Genomic DNA, 14,658 nt, shown 5'->3' with positions numbered 1-14,658 from the left:
GTTTGAAGACTAACATTCTGCTGTCCTAGGAGAACACCTGTTGCAGGTAAGCAACTCTGCTTTTTGTAACCACATAAGTTTATGCTCATTTTCAAATTAGCTACAGATGCCTTGCTGCTAAGTGGCTTATTGAGAATTGCCCCCTCCGTGAATTAAATTCCAGCTATGTCTAAGGTGTTGGCAGCAGATTGAGTTGGAAAGATCTATGTGTGCCCACTATGAAGAGGATGACTGAGAAAATGTGTTTACATGGAAGGGACTTTTTAACGGTCAATGGTTTTTATTGAGTAGCTCAGAAACAAGTGAACAGTAGCAACACCGATAATACATATGATCAATTTCAATTACCATAGCTAAACATCATTGGTCCAGTACCATGAGTGCAAGCATGAACCACCAAGCCTCTAGATACCAACAGCCAACTCATTTTATCCCTCCCCCCCCCCCCCCCCCCCCCCCCCCCCCCCCACTCCTTGGTTATATGGTCCTCTATTAGCGTGAATCACTGCAAAGTTCCCAGCCGGGTCGCGGCCATATCATTCAGTATCCGGCTGCGAATCAGGGGTGTGAGAGATTGTAAGTAAGAATCCCACACACTGAGGAAGCGGCGCTCCCGTTGGACTGAGGTGTTCGCCCACTGCTTGTCCATCAAAAGGAGTCTGTGAAGATGATTCCTCCATTGCCAATACGCTGGTGCCTCCGAAGATTGCCAGTTTAGTAAAATTATTTTCTTCCCCACAGCAAACGCCTTCCGAAGGAATAAACGTGGTCCCTGTCCTCTGATTATGCTTTGCGGAATCAGTCCAAACAATATCAGAGTAATCTGAAATGGTATCACAGCATGCAATAACCCCCCCAAATATTGCACCAACCGACCCCAAAATCTACGCACTCGGATACAATCCCAAAACATATGCTGTAGAGAGCCCTCAACCGCTCCACATTTCCCACAGTGCCCAGTGGGCACCAATTTATAATGTACTGCCCTAATAGGCGGGATGAAGGCTCTCCACAAAAACTTGAACTGCATCTCACGGTAATAGGAATTAGAAGAGATACAAGATACTTGACCAAAACAGCGCTGTATGTCCCGTGCTGTTACCCCTGGTATCCCAGTCCCAGCCCATCGCCCGGCCAAGGCCTCAGTAGCTCCCACCACCTGATAACCCATAAGCTTTTTATAATATTTGGCTAGAGTGGGAGCCTTCTGAGTGGATAGGGAAAGAAATGCATCCAACTTATGAAAGGCTTGGACCTGCCTGCTGGCTAAGGGAAGCGAATTAAAATAATGTTGCACTTGCATGTAGGGGAAAACATGTTGAAACAACAAACCATATTGCGCTATTACCTCTTTATGTGACAAGAGACGGCCGTCTTCGTCCAGCAAGTGGCCCAGATACTCTATACCTTGCGTTGCCCAAGCCTGAAAACCCCATGTTTGGGAGCCCGGTGGGAACTCGGGGTTGCCCCTTAAGGGCAAAAGATAAGCATTCTTTCTAGGGATTCCCAGTTTGCGAGTCAGCACCCTCCAGGCTCGTTTCAATGGTGTCAGTAAGTTCTCCACCAAGGGCGGATAAGACACTGTTGAGGCGTCCGCCTGTAACACATAACCCAACCCAATGGGAGCCACCAGAGCCCTTTCCACTGAAAGATTCGTGTACATCGGGACGCCCCTAAGCCAATCCCGAACCAGTCTGAGATTGCCTGCCACATTATACATGTGGAAGTCGGGCACTCCAATCCCCCCCTGCCCCCAACGATTCTGCAAATACCGAAGCGGGATTCGTGCCCTCCTACCCCGCCACAAAAATTGGCGCAAGGCCTTCTCCAATCGTTTCCTATCTGGAGCCTTAAGAAAAATGGGTAAATTTTGAAAAAGAAAAAGCCACTTTGGCAGAATTATCATCTTAAACAAATTTAGACGACCCAGCAACGAAACGGGGAGCGAACGCCAGGCCTCCAATTTTTCCAAGGTCTGCTGCAAAAGGGGGGCTACATTACTCGCATACAGCGACGCCAATTGTACTGGAAGTATGATTCCCAAATAGCGTATGCTAGAGGCGGCCCACATTAATGGGAAGGCCGGTCCCCACCCATCCCTTAAGGACAAAGGGAAGGGCAGTGCTCCAGACTCCTTTAGATTCAATTTAAGCCCCGCAAAGGAGCCGAACTCCTGGATCAAGGCCAACAGGGAGGTCAAGGAATTTACGGGATCAGTCAAGAAAACCAAAACATCGTCAGCAAACGCTGCATATTTAAAAGTTTCCGACTGAAACCGGATTCCTTTAATCGAACGAGTCTGCTGGATAGCGATCAATAAGGGCTCTAGTTGTAACACAAAAAGCAAGGGTGACAAGGGGCACCCCTGCCTAGTGCCTCTGCAAATGGGAAAGGTGTCAGAGCAAACATTGTTTACTACGATAGTGGCTAGCGGATCCTGATATAACAACTTGATCGCCTGATAGAAAAACCCCTGGATTCCCACCAAATGGAGCACATGGAATAAATAGGACCATTCAACCCTATCAAACGCTTTTTCAGCATCCAGACTGACTACCAAGTGGGGGAAGCCGTCATTTTGGCCCAGGGTCATGGCAGCGAGAACCTTCCTAATATTTGTTATAGCGTACCGACGCCTAACAAATCCCACTTGACCCAGTCCCAGCAGATCTGGCAGCACAAGTGCCAACCGATCGGCCAGGATTTTTGCTAAAAGCTTCTGATCCACATTAAGAAGAGAGATTGGTCGGTAAGATTCCGCTTGCAAGGGGTCCTTCCCAGGCTTAGGCAACAAAGTAATAGTGGCACTATTCATATGCGGCGGATAGGAACCCCGCTGTATCAGCGCATTAAAAGCGTGAGCGAGGGGGCCTTGTATAGAGTCTCGCAGAGTTTTGTAAAACTCAACCGCATATCCATCAGGACCCGGGGCCTTATTTCGCTTCGCTGTGGCAATAACTAACCGAACCTCCTCCTCTGAAATGGGTTTATTCAAGTCCTCTTGCTGGGTGGGGGTTAATTGGGGTACGCGTGTACGGGTACAGAATTGTTCTTGACTGACCCCATTCACCGGCCCCTGTGAATATAGATTCGAATAAAATTCCTTAAACGTCTGCAGAATGGATGGAGTATCCCGTACCAGACGCCCCGAGGAGGTGGAAAGGGCAGGGATATGTCGGGATGCCCTCTGTGATTTAGCTAAATTGGCCAACATCCGGCCCGGTTTATTCCCAAATTGAAATAATCTGTATTGATAGTATGCCCACCCCTTTTTTGCCCGGAGATGTAATAAAGTGTTAAGTTCAGCCTGAAGGGCTAAGTATGTGGCCCGCGTCTCAGGGCTCGGGGCACCTTGCAACCTCTGTCTTGCTCGCCGAAGCTGAGCCGACAATAGTACTAATTTCTGGTCCCCCAATTTCCGTCGACGGGCCATGAACGCTATCACATCGCCCCGCAACACTGCCTTGGCAGCATACCAGAGTAGCACAGGATCTGATGTATGTTCACCGTTAAAGCGTAAGTATTCCTCCCATTTAGCATGAAGATAGTCCTGAAATCCTCGATCGTCCGCCAGAAAAAGCGGATAACACCACCACCGCCTTCCCGGCTCCGTCACTGTTCTAGTGAGCTCTAAGGAGATTGGAGCATGGTCGGACACTATTATATCATCTATATCCGCCTGAGGGACAAGACTGAGCAAGTTGGAACTAATAAAAAAGTAGTCCAATCGAGCCTGTGACTGATGCGCCCTAGAAATGTGTGTAAACGTTTTCTCACCAGGATGGAATAGGCGCCAGGGATCTAATAGGTGCAGCGATCTTTCCAAAAAATGAATACCCTTACTAGGAGGTAGTGCTTGGGCCCGAACACTAATCTTGTCCACAAAGGGGTCCCTAACGGAGTTTAAATCTCCCCCAATAATGAGACGCTGCTCAATGTATGGCAATAACGCCCCATACAGCCCATGAAAAAAGGCTAAAGGGGGGCTATTAGGAGCGTACACCGCACACAGTATTAACGGTTTGTGATCTAGCTCCGCCTCAAGAATCAAGTACCTTCCCTGAGGGTCTTTAATCTCTTTATGGACAAGTAAAGGCACATGTTTCCTAACTAGGATTGCCACCCCTGCCGACCGAGTCGTACCTGATGCATAGTAAGCATTAGCCACCCACTGCCTCCGCAGTTTCTGATGTTCAGTGTCATTCAGGTGCGTCTCCTGAAGTAGGACCACATCAGCCGACCTCTTGTTGAGAACCGATAGGATTTTTGAGCGCTTCAAGGGCGAATTAACCCCACAAACATTCCAAGAGTATATCTTAAGATTCGGAAGTGTCATGATTTAAGTAACCCCCGAGACCCAGCCAGTCACGTTACCAAACAAGTCGTTGAAATGACCGCCCGGGGACCCTCCCAGCTGGAGCCCCCGCGCTAATATTCCCGCTAACCGGGACAATGAAGGAACCCGCAACAAGACATCATTAAATACAACCCACAACCACAAACCAAGGAGTATAGCCCACGCACAACCCACCCGCCCCCCCCCACCCCTCCCTCTCTCCCCCCTTCCCTCCATACACAGTTAGCACTGCTATCCCCCTTAAACCTCCGTCGGAAGATGAGATCACTAATTTGCTGATCGGCACCCCCCACCCAGCCCCATCCCCCCAGCAAGCAATAGTAACGGGTCAAGTAAACAATACCCCAAACATACATTCAATGGCCTAACATTTCAAATCCAAAACCTCTGTTAAACATACATAAAAGAACATGAGTAAAACGGAAGCCAGTGTCTAACAGACTAGATAGCCACAACGAAAACGCGGCTGGTATGTCCAATAAACAAATGCATGCTGTACAGCCTTCCGTCTGAAACTGTCCGGGAGTATCAGGCAAGTATTATGCCCTGATCTGGCAGCTCAAGTGCCGCCATTTATCGTTGTGTGGATATGAAGCCCACCCCCGTGCAGGGGGAAGCTAAAATCGTGGCCCAGAGCAAGGCTGCCACCATTAGCAAAGAATCATGGTGCCGCTAACGCTGGCGCAACTGTCTTCCCACGCTCCTCGACAAACTTGGCAGCCACAGCCGGATCCGTGAACCAACGGGTTCCTTCACTGGTATGGACGCGCAAACGAGCCGGGTATACCAGGATCGCTTTCTCTCCCAGCGCATGCAGCTTAGAACAAATTGGCGCCATTGCTCGGCGCTGCTGCGACACCGCCGCGGAAAAGTCTTGAAACACCAGAACACGTTGGTTTTCATATTGCAGGGTTTTACCCCGCCGTACCGCCATCAATATTTCATTTTTATGCACAAAATTCAGTACTTTCGCGATAACAACTCTCGGGCGGGATTCCTCTGACCTCCTCTGGCCCAAGCGATGTGCGCGCTCGATAATCAATGGGCCATGCGTAACCGCCAAATCCAACGCGGTAGGCAGCCATGCTTCTAGTATTTTAGGTAGCTCCCGATCAAGAAGAGACTCCGGCAGCCCAACTAACTGGAGGTTAGACCGCCGCGAGCGGTTCTCCAGATCCTCCATGCGCTCGGTTTGTTTCAGCACGGTTTGTTTAAGCGCTGTTATCTCCTGCTGCATCGCCTGGAGGCCGTCCTGCAGGTCGGAAATTCGTTGTTCTGCCTCGTCAAACCGTGTCTCAAAAGTTTGAATGGAATTATTCAGTTCTGTTAGCTTAGATGATATGGTTAATAATTCCGGTTTTATCGTTTCCTGGATTGCAGCTTTCAGATCTGCCATATTCGCCTGCAGTAATACTTCCGAGGGCTGCTCCTCCCCCTCAAGCATGGCCTCCGAGGGCCGCACCCGTTCTTTTTCTTTTTCACGGTCCTTCTTTGCCTGGCGCGAAAGCATGGAGCCAAAACGGGTCACCCAAGATTAGCACTTCAAAGAGGCTTGGTTAGTGAGGTTTGGGGTTTCTTTAGATGCCGGATGGAGCCAGATGGTGGGCTAAGGGGCCGAGAAGAGAGAATGTGCGTCTTCTCCCTTCACAGCATCACGTGATCTCTGGAAGGGACTTTTTAAAATGCCAGGACTGCGCTGAAGCCAAAATACTGTCGCAGCACAAGCTTCTCTTAATTTCATCCTCTCATTTCCAGAAGTAAACGATTAAAAAACACTTTTATTTACCCCTAAAACAGCCTGATGGACAAGACTGTCAGCAAAGCACCCCAACAACTTCACTCTATCAGCGATAGAGAAAAAGTTGAAATCTTGATAATGAATGATGTCTGTTTTATGCTAGGAAAGGAAATCCGTTTCCTGATGGTCCCTCTGCATCAGGATGTTAAAAAAAAAAAAAAAAATAGGGATTAAAATATCAACAGTGCCCTGGGGAGAGAAGGCCAGCCTGAAATGGAATTGAGCATGATCTTTTAGGACAGAATATATATAATAAGAATCCAAAAACGGGTAGCAAAATGCAAGAAAAAACAGATCCATCTTAGATGCTATCCAAGCTAGGAAAGATACAAAAAAATTGATTTATTACATCTTCTCTTTAAATTGACACACACTGTCACAAACATCAGATCTTTAATACAAGCATCATCAAGTCTTAGATAATGATAGCACATATTTATTTATTTAACATATTTATATACTGCATAATCACTAAAAAAAAAACCCAATAAAAGTGGTTTACACTATTCAACTATTGTTTATTTGCAAAATGGATTTCTGAAGTAGGCACCATGACTTTTTACAGTTTTATTACTGTAATTGTGAAATCATGAGCAGTTCTTACATAGGAAGGGTAATTTTCAAAGGGACTTCCACTAGCAAAGTAGTGCTTTGCCCACAGAAATGGTCCTTCAGAAAACTGTGTGACTGTGACCTGTGTAAAATTCTGTGCATGCACACTGTATGAGGATAAATGTCAAACTATGCACGGTGGCATATAGCTTTGCTATAGTATTTTATAACTCGTGTGTATCACATACTGTACGCGCATATTTTAAAATACGCATGTGTCTATCCCAGAACATACATGTGTATGCCTGCCTATGCACGAATACATGCCATGAATTGAAACCACGTATATCAATGCACTGAACGCACGTACTTTTTCTACCTATTTCAAAAATATCCGTGCGTATGCTTTACACATGAAATTAAACTAGGACTTACTCGCATAAGTCCGGATGTACATGGGTAAGTCGGCCAATTTTAAAACATGGCACATGTCAAGGAAATTAACCAGTTTACCGATCAGTCCATCAGTTCTCCCGGTCCTTTTCCCCAGATTATCGAGACCCTTCTGGGTTCTTCAACCTGAACTTCCCCAGTTCTCTCAGATCTCCTGTCCAGTCACTACTACATAATAAACGCGTTTAATATCCCTTACACCAGGTAATTAGCAGGAGTAAAAATGCCAAATGTACGTTCCTAAGTGTATTTTAAAACAGCAACTTACGCATGTAGATCTTGTCCCTGCCCAGAATGCCCTTAGGCCGCTCCTTTTATTACACACATCTATGTGCATGCGAAGCTGAAAATACATTCATATTTTCACCTTTTATAAAATATGGAATATGCGAGTAGAGGCTACTTATGGGCACATGTGCTCATTTTTATGCACCTAAACTGTTGAAAATCCACCTTTATGCGTGTACTTTTCCATGCCTAGGGGAGAGGGAGGTGGAGTCTGTGTGGGGTTGGGCCCTTCCATACATACATTTTGATTTTAAAAAGTTCACACGTAAATTCTGTCTGCCAAACTATGCTTGTCAAACAGCAGGGGTAATTCTGTTCTCGTAGCTTTGCCGGGATAATTTTAAAAGCGAATTTATGCGCGTAGGTCCGCTTTGAAAATTGTACCTTCTGTTCATATTTGCCAGCTCGCTTATGTGTGATGTTACAAAATTACCCCCTTACACAGCATAATTTTGATTCTGTCTACTGTGCTTGCAAGCCTGCAGTACTGCAAGCTTATTTTCAAAGGGAAGCTCCTCACAGGGTTTGAAAATGTGGGCAGCGCGCACAGCATGAGTGCTTTGTCTGTCCATACTTTGCCCCTGAAAGCCACACACAGTGATTTTCAAAGTACAATCTTTGGAAATAATTTTCAAAAGGATTTACGCGCGCGTAAAACAGCTTTTGAAAATTGCTACTTGTACACGTGTAACTCCTTTAAAAATTACCTCTACTGCACACCCTTTCCTTCCCTGCCCTAACCCCACCCACGCTTTTATGTGAGTAGAGGTATTTTACCAAGATACAATATTGGGGGGAGCAATTTTCAAACTGCATTTTCCTATGGATAAACACGTGTTTACCAATGTAAAAACTTTAGAATATTGCCCCATTAGAGTGGTGCTCAGCACTTTGTCTCTGTACCTTCCATTGGAATGTTTTGATGCAGTTCCCACCAAAGACATAATTTTAGTTCTCCCCCATTTCTTTCTGTAATCACAGAAAACATCGCAGCATGAGAGAGAGTAGCCAAGCTCAGCAGGAAGAGAGCAAGCTTGTTTCAGTTTCCAAGTTGTCTGATTTTCAGAAAAATTGTAGGTGACATCAATATAAAAACATAGAGATTCATAGTGAGCAGACTAGCGGGAGTTCCTTGGATAACGTTTAGCCAGATATTCAGTGGGACAGGTGGCCCACCGAATACACACGACTGAAGGTTACCCAGATAAATTTTAATCCTATAGCCTAAGTGCAAATAAATATCCCAACCCCTCTCAGGCAAGCAGGCCTCATTGCCCACCTCTGAAAATAATTTAAAAATTGCCAGGACATAGTGCCTGATTCCCCACCCCCCAAAAAAAAAAAAGCCGTCCCCTCCCCATATAATACAAAAACTCAGTATGCTGATCAGCGAAGCATCCTGGCCAACCTAAAACCTTTAATTGTGTTCCAATTTCTCACTTATAAATCATGTCTTGTCAAGCTAACTTTACAGGCCATGAATTCTTGTGCTAGAGCTTGCAGTATATTGCTATTTCCTGTCACTTCTGAACCTTTCCTTCTTAGAGGGAGCTGTGAGTCTGTGTTTTTTGCCAAAAGTAGACACTCCCTGAGGTTAAATCCATCCTGTTGCCTTGACTAGACTCAAAAACATATGTAAAGACCAAGCTCAGCACACACCTTCCATGTTTTTACTCCAAATAAAGCATCAGTCAAACACTTGTGACCTTTCCAGCACCAGAGCAGCTGCTGATAAAGGCATAACGGTGACGACAGAAAAGGTGTTCTCACGGAAGACTTTCACTGCCTCTGGCCATTGATGTAGGCTGTAAGCCCTCTGGGGACAGGGAAATACCTGCAACACCTGAATCGCCTTAACCTAGCAATGAAAAGCCATGAGTTAAATCTAAATAAAACTAAGACCCACCTCTGTTTGCTTCCCTCCATGTAGTAACTTCGAAGCTGATATTCAAAAAAGCTGAGTGCCTACATTTAGGAACCTAAGGGGACAATTTTTACTAAGCCAATGTATTTTTCTCACATTTTATTTTAATTATTAACAGCTAGACTCTAGACCAGTCCTCAAGCTTCACTGGATTCCTTCTCATGTTTTTCACACCTTCCAGGAGATCTATCCTGTTGCAGATTTTAGTAGTATCGGGGGGAAAAAAGACAAACCTTTCCCAGAATCCTTTCCACTGTATCACTTACAAGAATGCTAAAGAGAACCAAACCAAAGACCGATCTTTGTGGCACGCCACCGTTAAGCCCCCTTTCCTCAGGGAGAACTCAGTTTACCACTTTACTTTTTTATTGCCTTCCATTCAACCAATTGGTCATTTTAGGGTCCATACTTAGGGTTCACAGTTTGCTTAAAGGTGCCCTATGTGGACCTGTGTCAAAGACCTTACTGAAATCCAAGTACACTACATCTAGTGCTCTCCCTTGATCCAACTCTCTAGTCTCCCAGTCAAAGAAATTGATCAGATTCATCTAACAAAATTTATCTCTGGTAAAACCATGCTGTCTCGGATCTTGTAATTGGATTTCAGAAATATCACTGCGCTCTGTTTCAGCAGTGATTGAATTAATTTGCTCACCACAGAGGTCAGTCTAACTGGCCTATAGTTCTCAGCAGGGCTGGCGCATCCTATTAGTTGAACTAGGTGGTCGCTTCAGGCACTGACCCTTAGGGGGCGCTGAAGAGCAGCCATGTGGGACCGCGAGCGGAGCCTAAGCCGCTCGCAGCAGAGGAGATTCTGGAATTACTCCTGACTAAAGAAGCATTGAAAAGGTCAGCCAGCGGAGCTGCCAGGACATCTCTAAATTCCCTTAACACCCTCAGATGTATCGCGTTGTGCCCTGCTGCTTTATCTAATGTTAGTTTTGATAGCTTCTCGCAAACACAGTCTTTTGAAAATTGATTAAGATCTGCCTCGCTTCCATTCCTATATGCAGCAGTTATCTGTGGTGCTTCTCCAAGACCTTCGGGAACGCTGAACAGAAATATTTGTTAAGAAATTCCACTTTCTCCTTTGAGCCTTACAATCCCATTTTTGCATTTTCTCCTGTTACTAATAAAAAGTCTAGTTGCCCTCTCTTAAGGGATTGACTATTTTTTCTTCCAGCTGCACCTTTGTTTTTCTGACTGCTTTCTTAGCTTCTGCAGATATTTTTGCCTGGTTTTCCTCTTTCTGAGATCCCTTATAGTTTTATGAACACTAACAAATTTTCCCTTACCTTCTCTGCCATTTCTTTAGAAAACCACAGTGGTTTCTCTCTCTTTCCTTTTAACTTGATTTACTTTCCTAACTAAAAAGGTTTGTTGCCCATATAATTTTTCCTTTTAGTTTTACTCACTGCTTTTATACTTCCCCTAGCTTATCCCATCCAGCTAACAATTCCCCTATCTTAACAGAGTTAGTTTTCCTGAAGCCAATGACCTGGCCTTTGAATGAACCATCTTGCCTGTGCTCTAACCACACCATCCACTGATCACTGAATCAAGGTCGGCACGAGTACTTGGTGCTCTAGACGAACCTTCGGCCATGAATCCCATGCCCCCCAATCCCAACTTACCTATTGGCGGCAGCCCCAGCATAGCACTCCCTTCTTTGGCAGTATTGGCTCTGGGCCTTGAGCTGGATGGAATTTGCCGCACCCAAAATGTTGGCGCTCTAGGCAACTGCCTAGTTTATCTAATGGGAGCACCATCCCTGACTGGAACCCAAGTGATCCCCCACTATGACATCAGAAATACTCTCCCCATTTGTAATCACCAGATCCAATATTGCTTCATGTGTTAGTTCTGTTGCTAGTTGCCAGAACTGCTCTTTTTGCATACAATCCAAGACCTCCCTGCTTCTAGATGACACCACAGTCGGGATGTCCCAATCAATAGCTGGCAGAGTAAAATCACTTAGTAATATCACCTCCCTTTCATAGCAGTTTTTTTTAATGTCTTCAATTAAATCTATATCTATTTCTTCTGCCTGCAAAGGAGGTCTGTATATTACACCAATATAAATCAATTTTCCATTCACATAAGAAATTGCCATACTGGGTCAGACCAAGGGTCCATCAAGCCCAGCATCCTGTTTCCAACAGAGGCCAATCCAGGTTACAAGTACATAAAAAGTAAGTATATCCTGTGCTACTGATGCTAGTAATAGCAGTGGTTATTTATTTATTTATTTTTAATAATTATATCTTTATTGATTTTTTCCAAATTAATACGGAAACAAATAGTAGGATTACATTATTATGATTCATCCAACAATAATTCCATAATTCTTCCTTATTATTTTATCATCAACAGAAAAGTTACCCATCATCATAATATAAACAGAGGCTCTGTAAAAAAGGGAGCTATTAAATAAAGACAACATACTTTTATTACATTAACCACAGTTAAGCTCTGAATATTAATTTCCTATTCACTAGAAAGTGGGGAAGAGGTGACTATTCTTCTTTGTTCAATAAAATTTTTCAACTGATCAGGTGAGAAAAACACAAAAACATCCTGTTCTTTTTTTAACACACATTTGCAAGGAAATCTCAGGGTATAGGAAAAGCCCATAGAAATCACTTCCTGCCGGAAGACCAAAAATTCTTTTCTTTTTTGCTGTGTAGCATATGATAGATCTGGAAAAATGTTTACCAAATTTTCGCAAAAAGATATGGGGTAAGCAGAAAAGTATTTTTTCATAACCTTATTAAGGTCAGAAAAATTCTGAAAGGTAACAAGTAGTACCCCCTATCTATTATTCTTTCAGAGTTTTCTAAGAAATTGGTAAGATTACCTTGAAAAAGTAACTCCAATGTATTCACAGCCAGACTTTTCTTAGGCAAAAAATAACATAAACTTATAAGAGGTAATTCTTAGCAGTGGTTATTTTCTAAGTCAGCTTGATTAATAGCAGTTAATGGACTTCTCCTCCAAGAACTTATCCAAATCTTTTTTTAAACCCAGCCACACTAACTGCACTAACCACATCCCTTGGCAACAAATTCCAGAATTTAATTGTGCATTGAGTGAAAAAGAATTTTCTCCAATTAGTTTAAATGTGCTACTTGCTAACTTCATGGAATGCCCCCTAGTCCTTCTATTATCTGAAAGAGTAAACAAACAATTCACATTTAACCATTCTAGATCTATCATATCCCCCCTCAGCCATCTCTTCTCCAAGCTGAACAGCCCTAACCTCTTTAGTCTTTCCTCATAGGGGAGCTGTTCCATCCCCTTTATCATTTTGTTCGCAGATTAACTTACAGGGCCTCCTGTCTACCTCGTAAGCCCTGCAGATCTGTTGCTTTAATATTATTTTTTATATATATAGTGCCACGTCTCCTCCCTTTCTTCCTATCCTGTCTTTCCTAAGTTAGATTATAGCCTGATATAACAGTATTCCAGTCCTGGTTCTCTGTGTCACACATCTCTGTAACTGCCACTGTATCCAAGTGAGCCTCTTCCATGACTGCCTCTACATCTGGGACTTTATTTTCTATACCGTCGCTAGTATTCCAGATGTTGCCCTTTTTTTTTTTACCATTTCTCTACAAGTGTTAAAAATGTACTTACCTGAGAACTTTTACTTTCCTTACAGATGAATTTTCAAAAGGATTTATACAAGTAAATGTGTAACTACTGTCATAGCCATTTTCAAAAGTTATTTACTATGTGTAAAATGCACTCACGTGGGTAAATCCTATGGACAATTCAGTGGCATATATTTTAGCAATTTTCAAAAGTCCACTTACTCGAGTAAAGTGCATTTACCCAAGTAAAAACGAGTTTTAAGCATGTAAATGCTTTTTAAAATCGGGCCCATAGAATCACTAGGGATGGATGGACAAAGCCCTAGTTTGAAAGCCCCCTCACTAGGTTTGCCAGTCTGTTCGGGAGCCCGTTGCACCCCTTCTTTGACAGGTGGACCCCCATCTCTGCATGTGACAGGAGGATTTGGGAAGAGATGGTTGGTCGTATAACTCTGCACATCCTAGGAGTAACAGCAGCCCCGTAAGGAACATGTAACAGCATGCAGATCACTACACAGCTCCTGACTTCAGTGGAAATCCGTGAGTGCTCTGCCAGTGCTTGGTCCCTGTAATGAGATGCAGATTCTCTGAAGATAAGTGTTTCTGATTGATTGTGTGGTCATGTAACCTGTCATGACAGCAAGGGAAGCTGTCTAGGCTTCAGATCTGACGTGCTGCAGGCCCAGCACCAGCGTCAAATTCTTCTGGTCTCTTTTTCATCAAATTGCAGTTTATTTGTGTTCTCAGTTTATTTTCATGTTTAAGTCTTTTCAGTATGTGCCATGTTGTAGGATCTTTGAATTTTATGAAGGTATCAACTTTCAGGATGCGTTTCTAAATTCAAGAAGAACATCTAAACTTTATTTCCATGTAGTCTTTTTTTTTTGTACTTATAATGTACCAATTTTATTGTTTGTTGTAGGCTTTTGAAGACCTAAGTAACCTGATGGACAAGGTAAGATTTATCTTTTGCTTTCTGCTGTTTCCATGATAATGTATCTAGAGGTGAGGTTCTTAGGTGCTTCCCTTTTCTTTTTCCCTGACAGGCTAAGGAAATGGTAGAGTTGTCCAAATCCATTGCTAATAAAATTAAAGAAAAACAAGGGGACATCACGGAAGATGAGGTAAATGAAAGCAGGGGTTTTAAAGTTTAACAAATGACCTCTTTTAAGCTAAATCTTCCAGCCATCCTCTTTGGATGGCAGCGTTGAATGGAGCTGGCATCCCTTGCTTTGAAAAAGGGCGCATTTTCAGAATGAAACTTCTGATTCAACATGCATTGTAGCCGGCTAAGGAGAAATTGGGTATACTGTATGCATTATGTAAGGGTGTGCTGTCCAGATGTCCTCTGAACAACTGTCTGCTTCAGTTCAAGATATATTTATTTATTTAGCAACATTTCTATACCGTATTATCACAGAGGGTCAATACGGATTACAGTCCCAAATGGTATATACATAAAAATTAAGAAAAAAAAGTCAAGCTAACAAATCAATAATATCCATGCTGTCTAGAAGATGGTAATGTATTTTACTTCCTAATCTGTAAAGTTTCATCTAGTGCTGTTTCCAAAATACCTGTTAAATAACCAAGTTTTAAAAAGTATTTTAAAAGTAGTAGTGGTGATTTCAGTTCTTAATCTGACAGGCATGTTATTCCATAATATTGGATCACCTATTTGATCTCTAATCTC

The 14,658-nt window shown here is 43.5% G+C and overlaps 1 protein-coding gene across 2 annotated transcripts in view; it reads left to right on the top strand.

The window, feature by feature from the left end:
* Positions 1-14,658, top strand: part of VPS36 (vacuolar protein sorting 36 homolog) — an 83,405-nt gene that overhangs the window by 56,985 nt on the left and 11,762 nt on the right. For both annotated transcript variants that reach the window (XM_029602781.1, XM_029602780.1), the window contains exons 7-8: positions 13,888-13,920; positions 14,012-14,089. In XM_029602781.1, coding sequence (XP_029458641.1) covers positions 13,888-13,920; positions 14,012-14,089 — 111 coding nt within the window. The remainder of the gene's footprint in view (positions 1-13,887; positions 13,921-14,011; positions 14,090-14,658) is intronic.

The sequence above is a fragment of the Rhinatrema bivittatum genome, chromosome 5 (genome assembly GCF_901001135.1).
Source record: "Rhinatrema bivittatum chromosome 5, aRhiBiv1.1, whole genome shotgun sequence".
NCBI classification, from domain to species: domain Eukaryota; kingdom Metazoa; phylum Chordata; class Amphibia; order Gymnophiona; family Rhinatrematidae; genus Rhinatrema; species Rhinatrema bivittatum.
This window is presented reverse-complemented; position numbering and strand designations above follow the sequence as displayed.